Source organism: Pecten maximus, chromosome 4 (genome assembly GCF_902652985.1).
Source record: "Pecten maximus chromosome 4, xPecMax1.1, whole genome shotgun sequence".
Lineage (NCBI taxonomy): Eukaryota > Metazoa > Mollusca > Bivalvia > Pectinida > Pectinidae > Pecten > Pecten maximus.
In genome coordinates this window covers 31,936,765-31,956,728 of record NC_047018.1, presented here as the reverse complement: position 1 = coordinate 31,956,728, position 19,964 = coordinate 31,936,765, and the positions used below count along the sequence as shown (strand labels likewise).

General features: G+C 37.7%; 1 protein-coding gene across 2 annotated transcripts; it reads left to right on the top strand.

Annotated features, from left to right (window-relative positions):
• The first annotated feature begins 5,342 nt into the window (after window positions 1–5,342).
• LOC117325835 (microcephalin-like) lies at window positions 5,343–19,789 on the top strand. Of its 2 annotated transcripts, none has more exons than XM_033882323.1 (13): window positions 5,343–5,418; window positions 6,019–6,113; window positions 7,523–7,727; window positions 8,322–8,415; window positions 9,576–9,749; window positions 9,991–10,084; window positions 12,133–12,213; window positions 13,689–15,492; window positions 15,799–15,961; window positions 17,352–17,429; window positions 18,031–18,171; window positions 18,351–18,438; window positions 18,686–19,789. In XM_033882323.1, the coding sequence occupies exons 2-13, from the start codon at window positions 6,044–6,046 to the stop codon at window positions 18,766–18,768; spliced, it is 3,075 nt and encodes a 1,024-aa protein (XP_033738214.1). In that variant the 5' UTR covers window positions 5,343–5,418; window positions 6,019–6,043; the 3' UTR covers window positions 18,769–19,789. The 2 variants fall into 2 exon arrangements, with proteins under 2 accessions (XP_033738214.1, XP_033738215.1); XM_033882324.1 differs by having other exon boundaries at window positions 5,348–5,412.
• Window positions 19,790–19,964: the final 175 nt, after the last annotated feature.

Sequence of the window (19,964 nt, the reverse complement as noted above, 5' to 3'; positions counted from 1 at the left end):
CGTCTGTAGGATGCTACTAGTTTACGCTAAGCTCGCACGCGCCATATTTGTCCACACGTATGACGAGCCAAGTTGATATTTATTTACGGACCGAGAAATGTCGATTTATATAGTATTTAATCAAATATGAGATTTTATATAAAAAAGATAACGATATGTAAGTACGATGTCCTCCAAAAAGTTAATATCTGATTGATTTTGCTCTGGGATCATTGACTTAGGTAGTGATGAGCGCGCACATGTTCGTGGTACATTGCTTAATTGCACTCTGTACATTATGTTGATTTTAATTCTAATGTGTTACAACCATTTATAATGTAGTATGAGATCAATCTCATTATCCATATATCAACTCGAGCCAGACATCGAGCTGATGTTGGCACCTCGGGTTGATTCGTCAAAGGTCAGTGATAGACATGTATAAATCATACTCATTTATAGGCATTGAATGTAGTAGTGTTACCTATGCTTAAACATGGTTGTATTTATGAAGTGTAAGAAATCTTACATTTTTCTATAGAAGTTTCTTTATATTAATAAATGTAATATTACTCTATGTTTAAAGTGTACATTTAATCAAAAGAAATGTATTTTCCACGACGTGTTTTTGTTATCTTTTGTCAACAGATCAACTTCCTGAACTGTGTAATACAGTCGCTACAATATCTGACTTGTGACATAATGAATCGTCGCCTCATGATGTTGGTATATATTGTTATCAAAATATTTGCCTGGGTCTGTGACCCATGTGTCTGTCTAGGCCTGTGACCCTTGTGTTCTGTCAGGGCCTGTGACCCGGTGTTCTATCTAAGCCTGTGACCTGGTGCTCTGTCTAGGCCTGTGGCCTTGTGTTCTGTCTAGGCCTATGACCCGTGTGTCTAGGCCTATGACCTGGTGATCTGTCTAGGCCTGTGACCTGGTGTTCTGTCTAGGCCTGTGACCTGGTGTTCTTTCTAGGCCTGTGACCTGGTGTTTTGTATAGGCCTGTGACCTAGTGTTCTGTCTTGGCCTGTGACCTAGTGTTCTATATATAAGCCTGTGACCTGGTGCTCTGTCTAGGCCTGTGACCTTGTGTTCTGTCTAGGCCTATGACCCGTGTGTCTAGGCCTATGACCTGGTGATCTGTCTAGGCCTGTGACCTGGTGTTCTGTCTAGGCCTGTGACCAGATGTTCTTTCTAGGCCTGTGACCTGGTGTTCTGTATAGGCCTGTGACCTGGTGTTTTGTATAGGCCTGTGACCTAGTGTTCTGTCTTGGCCTGTGACCTAGTGTTCTGTCTACGCCTGTGACCTGGTGTTCTGTCTAGGCATGTGACCTGGTGTTCTGTCTAGGTATGTTACCCGTGTGTCTGTGTATGCCTGTGACCTTGTGGTCTGTCTAGGCCTGTGACCTAGTGTTCTGTCTAGGCATGCGACATTAGTGTTGTGTCTAGGTTTGTGAACCGTGTGTCTGTCTAGGCCTGTGACCTGGTGATCTGTCTAGAGTGACCTTGGTGTTCTGTCTAGGCCTGTGACTTTGGTGTTCTCCTTTGGCCTGTGACCTGGTGCTCTGTCTAGGCCTGTGCCCTGGTGATCTGTCTAGGCCTGTGACCTGGTGTTCTGTCTTGGCCTTTGACCTAGTGTTCTGTCTTGGCCTGTGATCTAGTGTTCTGTCTTAGCCTGTGACCTAGTGATCTGTCTAGACCTGTGACCTGGTGTTCTGTCTAGGTCTGTGACCTGGTGTTCTGTCTAGGCCTGTGACCTGGTGTTCTGTTTAGGTCTGTGATCTGGTGTTCTATCTAGGCCTGTGACCTAGTGCTCTGTCTAGGCATGCGACATGGTGTTTTGTCTAGGTCTGTGATCTGTTGTTCTGTCTTGGCATGTGACCTGGTGTTCTGTCTAGGCCTGTGACCTGGTGTTCTGTCTAGGCCTGTGACCTAGTGTTCTGTCTAGGCCTGTGACCCGCGTGTCTGTCTAGGCCTGTGACCTAGTGTTCTGCCTAGGCCTGTGATCCGGTGTTCTGTCTAGGGGTTGTGACCTGGTGTTCTGTATAGGCCTGTGACCTAGTGTTCTGTCTTGGCCTGTGACCTAGTGTTCTGTCTTGGCCTGTGACCTAGTGTTCTGTCTTGGCCTGTGACCTAGTGTTCTGGCTAGGCCTGTGACCTGGTGTTCTGTCTAGGTATGTTACCCGTGTGTCTGTGTAGGCCTGTGACCTTGTGTTCTGTCTAGGCCTGTGACCTAGTGTTGTGTCTAGGCATGCGACATGGTGTTGTATCTAGGCCTGTGACCTTAGTGTTGTGTCTAGGTCTGTGACCCGTGTGTCTGTCTAGGCCTGTGACCTGATGTTCTGTCTAGGCCTGTGATCTGTCTAGTGTGACCTTGGTGTTCTGTCTAGGCCTGTGACTTTGGTGTTCTCCTTTGGCCTGTGACCTGGTGCTCTGTCTAGGCCTGTGACCTGGTGATCTGTCTAGAGTGACCTTGGTGATCTGTCTAGGCCTGTGACTTTGGTGTTCTCTTTTGGCCTGTGACCTTTATGTTCTGTCTTTGCCTGTGACCTAGTGATCTGTCTAGACCTGTGACCTAATGTTCTGTCTAGGCCTGTGACCTGGTGTTCTGTCTAGGTATGTTACCCGTGTGTCTGTGTAGGCCTGTGACCTTGTGTTCTGTCTAGGCCTGTGACCTAGTGTTCTGTCTAGGCCTGTGACCTTAGTGTTGTGTCTAGGTTTGTGACACGTGTGTCTGTCTAGGCCTGTGACCTGGTGTTCTGTCTAGGCCTGTGACCTGGTGAGCTGTCTAGTGTGACCTTGGTGTTCTATCTAGGCCTGTGACTTTGGTGTTCTCCTTTGGCCTGTGACCTGGTGCTCTGTCTAGGCCTGTGACCTGGTGATCTGTCTATGTCTGTGACCTGGTGATCTGTCTAGTGTGACCTTGGTGTTCTGTCTAGGCCTGTGACTTTGGTGTTCTCTTTTGGCCTGTGACCTTTATGTTCTATCTAGGACTGTGAGCTTCGAGATCTATCTATCACTGACCTCAGTGATCTATCTATCACTGACCATGGAGACCTGTCTTTGACTATGAACTTGGTGATCTGTCTATCACTGACCTTGGAGATCTGTCTATCAATGACCTTGGAGATCTGTCTATCACTTACCTTGGTGATCTATCTATCACCGACCTTGTATATCTGTCTTTGTGACCTTGGTGATCTATAACTGACCTTGGAGATTATCTTATCTAGGCCCGATACATTGGTGATCTCTCTAAGTTTGTGACCTGGTATTCTGTTCAGGCATGTTAACTTGGTGGTCTGATTAGGACCAGGCCTTGGTGATGTGTCTAGGACTTTGACCGTAGTGATCTGTTCAGGACTGTGACATTTGTGCTGTGTCTAGGCCTGTGACCTGGTGTTCTGTCTAGGCCTGTGACCTGGTGTTCTGTCTAGGCCTGTGACTTGGTGTTCTGTCTAGGACTTTGACCGTAGTAATCTGTTCAGGACTGTGACCTTTGTGATCTGTCTAGGCCTGTGACATTGGTTTTCTGTCTAGGACTTCGGGTTTTTTTTTTTACCTTTATGCTAGATATTGGAACAGTCATTTTTCAGCCCAACATCATCAGATGGTGGGCCTTTCAAATAGCCCTCCGTCCGCCCGTCCTTAAACAAGCATTGTTATCACTGTTTTTGAGAAAATTCTTCACGGATCTTTATCAAATTTCTTATGTAGGTTTCCCTTAGTCCCCAGATATGATAAATTTGAAATTGATCGGAAATTAAAATGCTGACAGGCGACCATATTGAATTTTGACTGTTGAAGTTTGTTATCGCTATTTCTCAGAAAGTTCTTCTTGGATCTTTCTTCAATTTTCTGTTCCCTTCGGTCCCTATAGTAACATATGACGTTTGTTATCGCTATTTCGGGAGAAGTGCTGGAACAATATTCTCAAACTTCATAGGAAGGTTCCTGTAAATTCCTAGTTATGTCTGCAATTTTGAAATTGATTTAAAAACAAAATGCCTGACAGGCAGCCGTCTTTGATTCAGCACTTGAAATTTATTATGTCGGTGATATTTCTTGAGAAATACTATGGCGCGGGAAGGATGTCCTAATTAAATATTTTTGCCTAGGCAAAAATCGAATATTGCTTAGGCAAAAATATTTCTGCCTAGGCAATATTCGACTTTTGCCTAGGCAAAAATAATTTTGTTTCGATTATTGCCTAGGCAAATTTATTTTTGCTTAGGCTATATTTTATTTTTGCCTAGGCAAATTCGATTTCTGCCTAGGCAAAAATATTTAATTATGATATCCTTCCCGCGCCATAAAATACAGTAGTCATATATTAGCTCTGGTTACAATTTTATTTGCTGTCTCTACCTACGTCTCGGCAATGAGTTTTTCTCCGATTCATAGTTTCAAAGTTTCCTTTGGTTCTTATACTTGTGTTTGCTTAATTTGATACTGATGAGGAATACAAAATATGGCCACCATACGGCCAGCCATCTTGAATTTCAACTGTTGAAATTTGGTGTCGCTAATTAGATCTTTCTCGGATTTGATACATACATTCCCCTAATGTTATCAAATTAGCAAGAGGAAGAGGGAAACGTTGAAAAAAATCAACCTTAATACAAAGAACCTTATTATTTTCGGTCATGTATATTCATGTCATCATTTATGTTATATCAGAGATAGGTCTCTGGTTATACGGGGAAAGACGGATTATAAGTTTTATACTTGTGTCTAATCCCATTTGTGTTTGACAAATAAAATATACGTTTAAATCAAACCAATTAAGATCGTTTTGAATAAATTCCACGAGCTATTTCCCACGGGTGAGCGCCTAGATCCCTCTGGGATCCATTGCATTGTTTTAACAATGTTGTATCTAGTATGGCGGATGGTAGGGACGTATACAGCGGAATAAGAGTTTTACAAAAAGTGTCGTTTGCTAGGCTATTAAACTTATCAAACAATGTAAAATATATTCAGCTTTTAATTGATCCAAAAATGAAAAAAAAATGGTCGAGTATTTTTGGAGAAACTAGAAATTAACTATGTTTGGAGCAAACTTTTAATTTTATAACAGAAAAATGTTTCAAAAATGTAATCAACGGGGGAGTGGGGCAATGTGTATAAACGTTTGAGGAGTTTTAACTTAGTAACTTAGATCTAGATTTTCTACTGTACTTATGTAAATCCGTCTCCTTAATTCCTTGACTACAATTTGATTGCTGCTTTAATTTTGTAATTGAAGAAATTTCTTTATTATGATACTGAAGCCCACTTTATTCTTAACAGTGTTATTTTGTGCTGTAGGCTACGCTGGCTGCACATCCAAACATATTGTTGGAACTCTTCAGTAAAGAGGTGGGTTTAATGGCAGCGCCATTTTCGAATAGCAGGGAAACTTCGTTAGTTATTGGGACAGCTCTAATAGTGCGTGTAGGTGTTGTGTAACTTAATTGTGCATGATATGTGTTTGTCAGGCATTGTGGAGCCGATTAATTGTTCTGTGACCTGGAATTGGTTCCGACTTGTTACTCGGGTACACATTGTAGTAGTACCTAGTAGTAGCCAAGCTGAAACTCAGTAGACGTTATACTATACAGTACCACTGTCGTTATACGGTACTGACTGTACTGTACAATGTAGTACAAGTGAAGCCAGTTATGAGTAGGATTGGCACAGTCGTGGGTTAGCTTGGACACAGTAGTCTTGTTCTACTGTAGTTTAAATCATTAGGCGCCAGGGCGCCTACTCTTGATTTCCTGAGATCTTAACTGGTCCTGCTTAGTACTATAAACCAAAGGTTGCATATTCGATTTGGTGTATACCAGTATTCAGTAGCAAGGCATAGTGTACAGTAACAATAGCTCATTTGTCTCGAAATACAGTTAGATAGATCACAGGGGCACGTTACAACATTAATGTATACATGAAATGATTAAAAATGTATGTGTGTCAGTATAATGTTTAAAATACATTGGTATATATGCCACTGCAATAGTTAGTACTCATTGTGAATTTCTAATATTTAAACAGATGACCCTCATGTCAGCAGTTCACCATGGCTAACTATCAAGAGGATGACACGGACTTGCCAAATACACAAATTGTGGATGACAGAGTTCTTAAAGGTATACATAGTAATAGTATTGTTTGTATCCCTACAATCCAAATATAGTAATACATATTTATAAACTCTCAACTTTTACTGACATGTATAATGCAGTACATATATGTTGTATCCAGAATCTGAGGTATATTTTATTAATATTTCATTTTTTTATAATAGACTCCATATATATTGATGATGAAAAGAACTCGCGGCAGTGACATTCAGCAAATGTTGGTAAATGCAGTCAGCATATTGTATACACATAACAGTATATATGTGTAGTAGTGTAGCGGAACTGGACCGGGTCGATCATCGGCGACCAGGTAGCTCAATCGGTAGAGCATCCGGCTAGTGTTCGGAGGTCCCGGGTTCGAACCCCGGTCTGGCCGTGCATTTTTCCACTCCTATTACATTTGGTGCCTGTGACCAAACCTTGTTTCAAGTGAGGTGAATACTTGACAAGGGGATACCCGAACCTGGGTTGTGAGTTGTGAATTAAGTCTTCTGGGTCGAAGACTTAAAAAAATAGGAGGGAAGAGTGTAGCGAAACTGGACCGGGTCGATCATCGGCGACCAGGTAGCTCAATCGGTAGAGCATCCGGCTAGTGTTCGGAGGTCCCGGGTTCGAACCCCGGTCTGGCCGTGCATTTTTCCACTCCTATTACAGTAGGATGAGTCGGGGCTCCGGGCGAAACACACACCGCTCCAGTTATTAGTATGTCTCGAATTCAAAGTCCCGCATCGCCTAGTGTCATCAACCCAGGTTCGGTCAGGTTCTAACACTGTGTCGGTTATTGAAGAGATAACAAACTCCAGGCTTCTAAATTTTAAAGTTAATGATATTTAATTTGGGACGATGAACTATGTACAGATGAAAATATTCTCTTGCTCTCACACACAAATAACTATATACATCATACCAGCACACAGACCCCTCCCTTGGTCATAGTCTTATAGGAGCTTGACTCCAGCACCACCTAACATTATGCCTACATACCCAGCTGCTGCTACAACGAACGTCTACCCAGCTAAGCAAATGGCTGTAGAAATGTGGCACACCTCCGGAAACAAATCCGTTCGACTGCCCACTGAGTGAATCAGACACCTGAATATATAGCCGAGATTACGCCCCAGGGATGCTCGTGTGAATCTATTAATAATCACTTGGAACTGGATCTGCGACAATGACAGGGTCAACCAGACATGACCTGACGACGTCACATTCCCCTCGATCGTCGTCGAGCTGACTGGTAAAAAGATACATATAATATTGAATATGTTTTTAAGATGCCTAGTTTTAATGAGTCCCCGAAATCCTTTCCTACTACATATGCATAATATGTTTGACTGGTTTAATATATTTAGCAGGTTTCAGCTGGTTTGTGGAAGTTAAAGAAATGCTAAACTTTATATTGTATCTTATTACAGATGTTGTAGCCTATGTAGAAGTGCGGTCCACAAATGACAATAGAACCAAGGCGATATGTAAGGAGCTGGAGAATCTTGGAGCCAAGATCAAGAAGACCTTCACAGATGATGTCACACATGTTGTGTATAAAGAAGGCTGTAAAAGAACAAGGACCAAAGCTCAGAAAAAGGGCGTTTTCCTTGTATCAGTCCTTTGGGTTGACAGGTATAATGTAAACTTCATTTTACAACAATTGCGAAGCAAGTTATATTATCTTATATTAATCACCCTAGTTTGCCCAGCTGGAAACCAGAGTACCTAGACACAACCCAGGTGGTTGGGCAAGTGAACCCTTATACCTTTTCACATCCAATTAGGGAATTTAACCTCAGTGAAAGGCAAGTGTGTTACCATTGTGCCACCCGATCATCCTGGTATAATGAATATTAGAGTTCTGGTGTGTTTTGGTGGTCGCATCATTTTGTCAGTTTCTGTCTGAAATTTGAAACATATATGTATATTTAAAATATTCTCAAATCTAATTCTAAAGTTACCTGTACTAGAAAAGTTTTCTTTATTGAATGTGATTTTTAGGTTAGATACAATTGTTTGATATAGATTGAAAGAAATAGATAAATCTACACAAGAGTTGTCCAAAAGATAAGAAATTTTTCTCATATTATACTGTCTGAATAATCATTTCAAGACATTGTCAATTGGCCTTGATGACAACATATGCTGACCCGTCTTGATCGTTGATAAATGATGTTTTTGTTTATAGTTACTAAATGGGTGTTTTAACCATTGATGTACTTACAGCTGTAAGCAGAATCAGGAACATGTATCAGAGAGGCTTTATCCAGCTTCACTTCCTGACGACAAGTCCACACCTGTACTTCTCACAAAACTCAAGGTTTGTGACAATACAGAAATTCTAAAAAAAATTGTGTAAAATCAGGTGTTGGGAGAGGGAAGGATGGGAGGCCAACATATACTTTGTGGTGATAAACCTATCTGATACCAAAATGGCCAAAATGTCTTGTCAACCTACATCCTGATTAATATTCTCAAGCTTTTCAGCATGTGAAGCAAACATGGTTCGTCCTTTGTGATAATGCATGTAAATCTGTTAATCAAAGTGTCTACCTTAAATGTATCATTTCAGACATAAATACTGTTGTACCCTTTCAATCTTGATGGACTTTGTCAAGACATACAGAAGGCAACGTCACGTCATTAGTTACTATTCACTGGACTGAACAGTGGCCTTGTTACATGGATAAACCATTGAAAAAGTAGACAGTAGAGCAACTGTTTAAATAAACAAAGGAGAGAAAAAAGAAAATAACACTAGTTTCTCTATGTCTGTTTAATTCAACTAAAAGTAAAAGTTTCAGTTGATATCAGAAGGTTTTGGCATGGCTGCACACTATACTTTGGTACCAGAATACACATGATATACATGCTCTGACAATGACATTATTCAATATAATTAGAAATTATCTGATTGATGGAATTAACTTGTGCTCCTTCTATTCTATGTTTCAACATTCATTTAGATGCATTTTGATTTCTGTATCTTCAATTCTCAATTTCCACTCTTTTGGCCCATGTTATTATCAATGAGCTCTAGAAGAAGGACAAAAACACCTATCATGCCGCTTACTTTTATATTTGTTATGCAGCGTTTTAGACCCTTAGTACTAAATTCATATCTACAGGTGTTAGTCATGTGTGTTTCTTGTTATTGTTATATATTATATTGGTCATTGTCATAGTCACATTTTATTTTAGGTACCCAAATTGTGACTTTTTCACACATTTTTGTTGAATGCAATCTGGTAGTATATTTATAATTATTGTTGTTTACCTTTCTAACAAGAATACATCGTAGGTTTAATATTAAGACCGATCTTACAATTATTTTTACAATAATTATTACATAACATGAATCATAGATACGAAATAGTTGCTTTTGACTTGTGTGTTTTATACAGTTCTTATTGTTTAACATAATAAATAAGAAAAGATAAAATTGATATCAAGACTCAAGTGTATATCAATTTTTGACAGAAAATGAAGTCCATGCAACCACGTGATTTTGATGAGGATGTAGCCAATAGTGCTGAACGCTGTACAAAACGAAAGCGCAAGGTTGATCTTCTCAAGATGGGTAAAGACAGCACCCCCTGTAACTCCCCTGGCCTTGGAGGTATCCTGGTTTGGGAGACACAGCCAAGGTCACCTGTGAGTAAATTTGATGGTCTTCAAGATCTGTGAATACACTACACACTCGTTGGTCTCAATATTTTAAATGGAGTGAGTAAAGAACACATTCTTTACACCAGTTTAAATGTATTGACATATTAGAAATATTGTAAGGGAGAGATGTAGACATTCACTACTGTTAAAATAATATGGGAGATTCCCATCAATGTATTTTCATTTAAATGTAAAATTTACCTAATGGTGTTCTACTGGTTTAAAGGAGGAGATTCCCACCCCTCTAAGACTGACAATTCCAGACACACCTCCCAGTATGAGGGCCAAAATGAAGGATCTGGAGCTCAGGAGGAATAATGGTTGGTATTTTAAATTTTACTGCTAAATAACATGGCAATTTTCATTTGATGTGACTATCAAAATGTCTTCTGTTATGCAGGGAAGAACACATTATCTTTATAGATATTTTGTTATAAGAATTTTATGCACAAACAACACAATCGAGCATGTGGCATCACCATTTGTATGAGTAAGAAATGGCAAAGGCAGTGTCAGCACTAACAATATTTTACTATAAATTATGATTATATTTTGTGTTTAGAAACATATGATTTGCCTATTCTTTTTGGAATACTGACAGATAATTTATAGATAATTCTTAGTGTATAAGTTAAACAACTTAAGCTTTTTCAGACAAATGAATTTTAATCTAATCTTGATTTTGCCTTTTTCAAGTTTAAAACAATTCTAATTAGCACTACATTCAGCACATATGATAAGACTCTTTCTTAAATTTGATGTACAAGTTTTGCATGGTCCTATGTTGTGCATACTGCATTTGATAACTGATCAGAAACCAATATGGTGGACAGGTTCAGATATGTGCAAGCACCTGTTTGTTTTTCTGAAAACCATCTAGCCACAGCCGCTGATTTACTAAAACATTTTGAGCCATAACTTTTGTTTTGTCAGCAAAATGGCCACCATATTGTTGCTTCTGATTGGTTGAAATTTAGATTTGTCCAGTTTTGTTGAAAACTAGCGTGTAGATAAAGTATAACACTTGAAACACAAGACTGACCTTCATTTTCTGATTCAACAATATGACCACCATTTTGAGCCATACATTTGTTCTATTTGACCCATCAAAACAAACCTGTGGATTGTATCAGTATAGGACATTTTTTAATATTGAATGAGCAAGGCGACATTGTTAATAAATTGGCCAAATTGGTTGAAATTTAGCTGATATTCTGTCATTTTGATGAAAAGAGTTATGTAGATGGAGTATAGCACAAGAAACATGATGCTGACATTCGTTTTCTGCTGGTTTCTAATTGATTATAAGTTAGATGTCCGATTTTGATCAAAATTAATATTTGGTTGTATTATGACTTAAGAAAAGATATTGCAGCTTTTTTTTTTTTTTTTTTTTGCCAACAAATCAATTTTAATCCCCCATCTTTTAGAAAGCTGTCGGGGTTGGGGAGCCCCGGGGTCAGCTCTTTGACAATAATGTGTCCTCATACAAGAGGGCTCTCATTGTTTATCATCTCTTTCTTTCTTTCTTTCTTTCTTTCTTTCTTTCTTTTTCGTTCTTTCTTTCTAATTATCTTTTGTTTTATTTTTAATACAATAATTATAAGGTAACATCAATTGTAAAACATAATACTAAAAAAAAAAAGTCATATAATATTATTGTTGCATGAAAAAAGTTTCGTGTGAAAAAAAAAATGAAAATTGACTTCAGTTTGTTATGTAATTTCAAGACAGCTTCTTTTAATCTAGCAAGGCTATATTTATATATATATATATATATATGTGTGTATTTAATTATATGTCGATGAGCATGTGTTAATAATAGAAGTGATTATTTTTATTTTTTCAAAAATAAAGGGGAAAAAATAGCAGCTTCTATTATCTTCATTAGCAATGACTCGGGTAGTTCGAGGAGTTTATGTAATGGGCTCGGCCACAATTATTACTTATTCATTTTGCATTTTGGACTGAGATGACTGACTGGCAGTCATCCTTGATTTTGATTTTTAGAACTGTTAAAAAGACAAAACGGCTCTTGGATGCTATCGTGGCTATCTTGGAATTTGACAGATTTAGTTTGTTATTTCTATAAACAAGAAATCAAGTAGGAAGGAAACAGTCACCAGAAGGTTCCTTTTGGTTCCTACTTTACACAGTGAAGAAACTATTGCAAACACAGTCAGCAGTGGGGAGTTTTAACCTGATGTTAGATAATCAGTAGTAAAAACAAAACAAAAAGAGAGACAATATCAAACTGATATGGAGCTAATGAGGATCCTATTAGGGTGATGACTGTGCTTTCTCTTGGATCTTGTGTCCTATATACATTCTTTTCTTGTTGGTTAGATGTTGATGTATCTAATTCCAGGTACCAGTCTGTCCGATTTATCACTCAATAAAGACAATACGGCCGAAGATGAACCATTGATCAGGAAGTTGTTCAGTACGGGTAAGTCAGGGTTATAGAGTCTGTAAAACTAAAACACATTTTTAAGAGTTAGGGAAAAACATTTTCATAGGGTTTATCTGATTTTTGGTTTAAATATCCTAAGTTAAAACATTGTTACTTTCTGGTGTATTATTTAATGTACACTTAGTGAAAGGCTGTTAATGGAATGGCTATGTAATCATTAGTGGTGTAACGATTCACTGATGCATGCATGTATTGGATCACAGAGTGGTGCATCACCTATCTTTGATTTGTATCGTGATACCTGAAAATTTGTAGTTATTTCCCTTGACCAACATTAGTTTACGTTTTGTAGTAAACAACATGGCTGACAAGGCCGTTTCAGCGGTTTATAAAGCTGCCTGTTGGAGTTCTTTCAAATCCAAATTATCTAAATTCAAGAGCGCTTTGTGGGAAATAGAAAAAAACATGTTTTGTAACAAATGTAGACGAAGACTCAAATATTCCAGAAATACCACAAACAAAAACATGAATGGAATAGCAGATATATAATAGATTATCAGTTTCTCTTATATCATGATACATATTGTGTCTTGACCCTTTATCGTGATACGGATCGTGTCAGTACCCACTCTGTGATACACGGCTCTATAATAACAATGGTTAATCTGTAGCATCTGGTCATGCTGTGTCTGATTTTGAAAAAAATTGTCTGTGCCATTTGACATATTTCCGGACTGATCACATTTTTTGACTTGGTTGCAACAGAATGCTGGCTTCAAAGATTATTGAAAGTCCATATATTGTCTCTTGTCAACATTCAGACATACAGTGATCAATGTAAGCTTTTTGTGTTATGATGACTTAAACACAAAAATTAATAACTAATGAATACATAATTTATATATGTAAATAAGTCATTGTAGCCTAGTTTCCATAGTACAGTGATAATTCTATTGTTTATCGTATTGTTTATATTGATTATCATAATTAATGTGAAGGCAGACAGTTACCAAAGGTGAAAAGATACCATGCTTTTGTATAAATATTCATATACAGCTTGTTTTGCAATTGTTCTAAAATAAAGTAATAAAGTTTATATATGTAATTGTATATTTTGTTCCCTTCAGATCACACCAAATACTACTGCCACTTCATTTTCATGGCTCTGAAATTTCTTCCTTTTCATCTTACCTATAACCTTTTTTAACCAAAGCTGGCAGATTGTGTTGTCATGAGTTGAGATCAACATTACATAAGATATGAAAATGGGTGTCCTTGACCTAGTTTTCATGATCAGTGACTTCAATATTTTTTTCAGCTTTTTCTTTGCATTAGTTTATAAAGGTAACTGGCATGCAAAAATGATAATCAAAACACTGATAATGTAGATTTGTCTCTTTAGCCAAGCTATAAGATCTTCATAACATATAATCAGATTGAAAATATACCTATATATAAGACAGTGATATTTTTGGGAAATCAATGGTACTATTATATATATTTCTTTACAGACAATATAGATGTGGAGGAAGAGGACCCGCTGTTAGCATTGAACAGAGCAAAATCAACAGGTAAAACAGCAGTTGATGATGGCCGCAGCAAACAAACAGCAGCTACATTGGAAACTCTTGAGACACCAAAGTTACCATCAACTAAGAGGATGAATAATCGCCGCAAATCAATGCCTTCAGTAAAAATATCAGAGAAAGATTATGTGGATTTGCCTACCAGATCATCTCGACGTCGGAAGTCCCTTGTTGTAACATCTGTCAGTCTGGACAGTAATGTCACGGAAGAATCCAGTGACATACCTACAAACTCCAATGATACTGACAACTCAAATATTGGACAACAAGACATAGTTCCTGTCAGAACTGGTGAAAATTTGTCTGATTGTACTGGGAAAAAGTCTGAACTACTGCTGAAAGAACCAGGTCAAGGAAATAGCAAAACAGCAGTAAAGGGACGTAGAAAATCGATGGTTTGTAAAAGTAATGCTACTAAACCTGTTGTTGAGAATGTTTCTAGTATTAAAGGTGGGGAAGCAAATGTCATATCCTCTAACAAAGTAACTAGTAGAGGAGGTGGGGCCTGTCGGGGTAGGGGTAGGGCATCAGAGCCCTCCCCTGACAGATTGACCAGGAAAGGAGTTGGGGCAAGTAGGGGTAGGGCATCAGAGCCCTCCCTTGTCAAAGGGGGCTTGACCAGTGGTGAGGCAAGTAGACGTAGAAGTTGTGCATCAGATACCTCTAGAGAGGCAGTTACAAGTGGAAGAAGAGCAACTGATCCTGCCTCACGTAGAGGACAAAGAAAGTCTGTAACCTTTACCACTGCCCCAGATAGTGTCATCAATCAGGACAACCAGTCTACAACCAGAAAGTCCAGTGAAAGTGAGCAGCAATATTCTGTTTCAAAGACTGACACAGTATCAGCCAGTGTGACGGCTATTTGTAATTCTAACAATCTTTCTAGTCAAACTGACAATTGTGAGCAAATAAGTACTGGAGTCCATGACATAGGGGAGGACTCTTCTGACGAATCTTCAGGTAATGTGGATCCTCCTTTAGTAGGTTATGATAGCACTAGAGCCAAATTACAGGCTCAAAGAAAGCAAATCCCCACAAAAAAGATAAAGATGTTACTGCCGCAAGATAATTTGCCTAGCTCATTTCTGATTGAACCAACAATGAAATCAGATAAAATACAACCAAGCATTCTTGATAGTTGCTCTATAGAATCGGGAAATGTGGTGCGTAAGGGGCGGAAGAGGAAAGTAACGACAGATGATGGCGATAAAGAGTCTCGTAAAAAGTCCAGAAAGGGAAGCAGGTCTGATTCCATACATCCACAGACAAATGACATGTTTTCTAGTAGTGAAGAGAGTGATAAGGCAGTAAGTTACACTGCTCCAGTCAAAAATATAATGAGGGATATGTTAGAAAATGACAGTAGTTTGAGTGCTTCAAATATACAGACTGAATCAACCCTACAGACAACTGGTCCACACGGTATGTCCTTGTCCACTGTGTTTGGGGATGATACCATGGCTTCTTCCATTTCTGGTTTTGCACCACCAAGACCCAGTATTGATGAATTCAATATAAAGAAGATCAAGTCATGCAGCAAACCAAGGAAAAAAGCATTCTCCGAGTCATCAGTAAGCCAACACAAGCAGAAGTTTAGTGACAGTGACAAGTCGAGCAGTGATAGTGATGGGGCACAAAAATCAAGATCCAAATTTCATGGGAATGTAGGATCTTCTTTCAGGCGAAGTCCACAGAGACCCTCAGTTGTCATGACAAGTTTACACTCGCAGTAAGTATGCGTCACTTGTAGAAAATATGCTTGATTTCTTTTATTTCACACGGTAGGGATTAAGGACACATCAGTATAACATGTTTTGGTATCTACAAACTATTGAAGAATTTACCAAAATATAAAAAATAGAAATTGATTTAATCTGGGTCTTAAGCATGTTCTGTAAGGTAGTAAAGACAGATTAAAAGCAGGTCTTTAATTTATAGCTCTTCATAGCTATAATGTTGGTGCATCTTGACCTTGATTTTAAATGTTTATGTCCTACTTGAACATGTCTGATGATCTGTTGTCTTTGTGTTCCAGTGAACAGGACACGGTCATCTCCATTGTGAAAAAGATTGGGCAATTTGTAATCTCTGACAATGTTTCTGACACGACGAGTCATGTGATATGTGGTGGTCCTCGTCGTACCCTCAACCTGTTGTATGCCGTTTCTAGGGGCTGCTGGATCCTCCACCAGAAATGGGTAGGCATGTGATAATAATGGTGCATACTGTGAGGTGTGTATTGATGTTGTAGCATCTACAAATTACTCTATTTATTCTCAAGTTAACACCTCTCTACTGCAAAATTTTAGCTCTGAAGTTTGAGAAGGTCTGATTTGTGAACCATATTTTGGTTACCATTTTAAAATTGAAGATTCTGAAAAATTTAAGAATTAAAGGGCTTATTTGTGGATAAATATGGTATCACTCATTTTGTTTATGGCATTACTTCTATGATCAGAATGGTTGAACAGACATCAGTTAAGATTATAGTTTATCCACTCACCACATGCACGCATGTCGCACACACGGGAGGCCGTCCTTAAATGACCTTAGCTGTTAAAAGGGCGTTAAACCAAATAAACCAAACCAAACCCCCTGGTGTGTGATATCTCTGTCACCCCCTATATGTAGCTCAGGTTTGATTTCTCTGTCAACCCCTAGGGTATGATTTCTGTGTCAACCTCTAGTGTGTGACAGATAGCATCTACATGTAATACTATGATGTCATGGCAACAATACAATGATTTCACATCAACAATAGGATGATGCCACACCAACAATACAATGATGTCATGGCAACAATACAATGATGTCACATCAACAAAACAATGATGTCACATCAACAATACAATGATGTCACACCAACAATACAATGATGTCACACCAACAATACGATGATGCCACACCAACAATACAATGATGTCACACCAACAATACGATGATGTCACACCAACAATACGATGATGTCACATCAACAATACAATGATGCCACACCAACAATATGATGATGTCACACCAACAATACGATGATGCCACACCAACAATATAATGATGTCACACCAACAATACGATGATGTCACATCAACAATACAATAATGCCATGTCGACAATTAAATCAAGTCATGTCACCATTGTATTGCATTGCTGTAACTGGACCATGTGTAAATTAAAAAGTATGATTGGAGCAAAATCATTCATTGTCATTACAGGTCATTGCCTTTGTATTGAACAAGTTTTATTTTCAACACATTTTCCCATTATTTTCTTGTACAGTAATATAAACTTTATCTGTCAAACATGTGAACCGTTTGTATTTTGTTTGAGTGGAAAGGTTATTTTAAAAATGTCATGCATTATTAAGCTTGTAATTATTCATACTTATTTTGTTATACAGCTTACATAAATTAGAATGAATACACTGGTGAATCAGACCAGTAACTCTCTTTATTGATGATTACAATTAAAAGATTTACAGTACTAAAATCAAATAAAAAATTAAATAAAATTTGTTTTGCAACTATGTATTATGATTTGATGTAATGACCATGCAGAAGAAAAAGGCTATGATTTTACCTTTGATATTTGAAGGTTTACGATTCACTGGATGCCGGTCAGTGGTTACCAGAGGAAGGGTATGAGGTGACCAAATGGTTTCCATCTGTCAAGGTAAAGTTACTACATACAAATAATGTACTAATACTTCTGATAGGTGTCTTCCATCGGGCATTTGCCAATTAAATGTGATAAAAGACCAACATGTTTATGTCCTAATATGACAATTGACCTATCATATTACCTATTGATTAGGGAGGAAATGTTGGCATTTAATGGATGCATAGAAATTATCCTTAGTGCATAAAAATTTACACACTTAAAATATGTAATAAAGATTTATCTGGTAATATAAAGTCTGAGAACCTCTAGAGACATAAACTATTAGGTTGTTCACTATTGCATTATTAAAACCTTTGTTCAAAATACTACACTGAAATGCCTTTGTTTCAAATACCACATTGATATAATGGGCAGAATTGCTGATACTTTTTGGGCTCCATCATAATTGATGGTATCCATAATTGTTAGTTTGAAACACAGACAATGAAAATGAAAAATATTCTTTGTCATTTATATTTTGATGTTATATAATCCAATTAATAAACACAACATGAACTATCTGTTGACATTGTGTATATATATGTTATTTTATGTTTTATAATACATGTATGCAATTATAGACCTCTGTATGTATAATCCTGACCCATTGTAGGCTGCCCGGCTACAGAAGGAAAGTTTGAAGGAAAACTACAAGTCAACACTGTTCTCTGGTGTAGGCATCATGTTCGTGTCACAGAAAACTTCCCCACCGAGGTCGCATCTGGCTGCTCTCATCAAACTTTGCGGTGGCCAGGTAAGGTCAACTACCAGTACACAGTTGGTGTTTCTTCGGTATCTGTCTATCTGTATAAGGAGAACACTTAACCTTCAACTCAGACACCCAATCTCCTAAATAAAGTTCCAGTTAGTAATACTTAAAATTAAACAATTTTAACTTGATTATTTCATTTAAGATTTTTGTTTGTACCACAGGTAACAATGTCTACGTCCAAGGCACAGATAATTGTAGGCAATGACTTCTATCCTGACAGGACAAGTGTGTCGCCCCTCTGGATTCTGGGTAAGGATTAAGTGCCCTTTGGTTTCTATGTAGAAATTTGTGCAGTAATACTGTTACTGTAACTGTATATGTAACATAAATGCTTCCTAGTTTTATTAACAAATATAATGTGTTTGAAAACAGTGGAGTTTAATTGAAACAAATTTAGCTTCATAATATCATTATTCATACTGTAAAAGGCTATAACTGAAATCTGTCGGTCTGAAAAAACGAACTACATTTATAGTTGAATTGTTTTGCCTTTCAGATTGTATTATACAGCAGAGATTAGAGCCAATGGAAGCATACCTTCAAGGTAGACCGAAACGGGATAGCAGTCCAGAGTTTTAGGGTGCCAATGGAAATCTACTTCAAGGAAGACCCAAAATAAGAACTGTCCAGAGATTAAGTGGAGTCCACATGGAGACATTATCATGGCAGACTGAAGCTTAACTTCAGTCAATGGGTAAAGGGAGCCAACAGAATCTTCCTATAAGGAGTTGACAGACCAATATGTGACAGCACACTTTATGGTTGGGCCAATGGAGACGTTATGTTTATAATGCTGACCAAAAAGTGATTTTACACTTTTAATAGAGCGCTTAATTGGATGCAATATCACAGACTAAGACAAAAGACAACCATTTCTGAAAAGATGAAAACAGAGACACCAAGTTTAGGCAATCTAGCTTACACTGGATCATAATGTTGCATCGTGAACAGACTCTCTGGACATCTTAAACAATAATATTATGTACTTGATACTGTCAATATTCTTTATTTATTCAATGGTATAGACAAAGGTGAAACTCTTATAGCTATGAATTTAAGATTTTAGGTCCAATTGTTACAGAATCAGGACAGCATAGCTTTTGATTCAGAAAGAAACTAAAATGTTCCATTTAATTGAACAGCTCATACTTTAGCTGTTCATAAAGTACATAGGGGCATGTGCAAAGGAGACATTTGAAAGTGATGCACACCTTTCTAGTATACGGGTACTTCATGATCTTTTATATATGATAATTTTGAATGAAATTTAGAAACTTATAAATAAGTAATAGTGTTTCTTGGACCATTTTGAGATGAATCACAAGCCAGCACTTCAAAATAAGTTGGAACTGATCATACATTTGGCTGTGATTACAAATTAGGACTGCTGTCCAACAATAACAGTAAATGAGATCATAAATGTTTTTCCAAGTCTTAAAATGAATTTTGAAATTAATATGAGGGGATATTTATATATAATCAATTATTTAATTTGCTCCTGTGTTATAATTTCTGTTGGAATGAATTATTAAATCTCCATATACACCTTGTTTTCTGTAATGATATATTCTGTGATGGGATTAAAGAATGAAATGTGAAAGTACTTGTTTTTTGTTATTTGTGCATGATTCAGTAAACAGGTTTTCAAAGTTTTCTTTTCTTTTGATATGAACATTATCGTACCACTTAAGTTGTGTAGGCCACAATTACTCCGTCAATAGAGTATCGGACTAATAAAACTTCAAGTGAAGATCTGAAGTATAGGGTTAAGAACC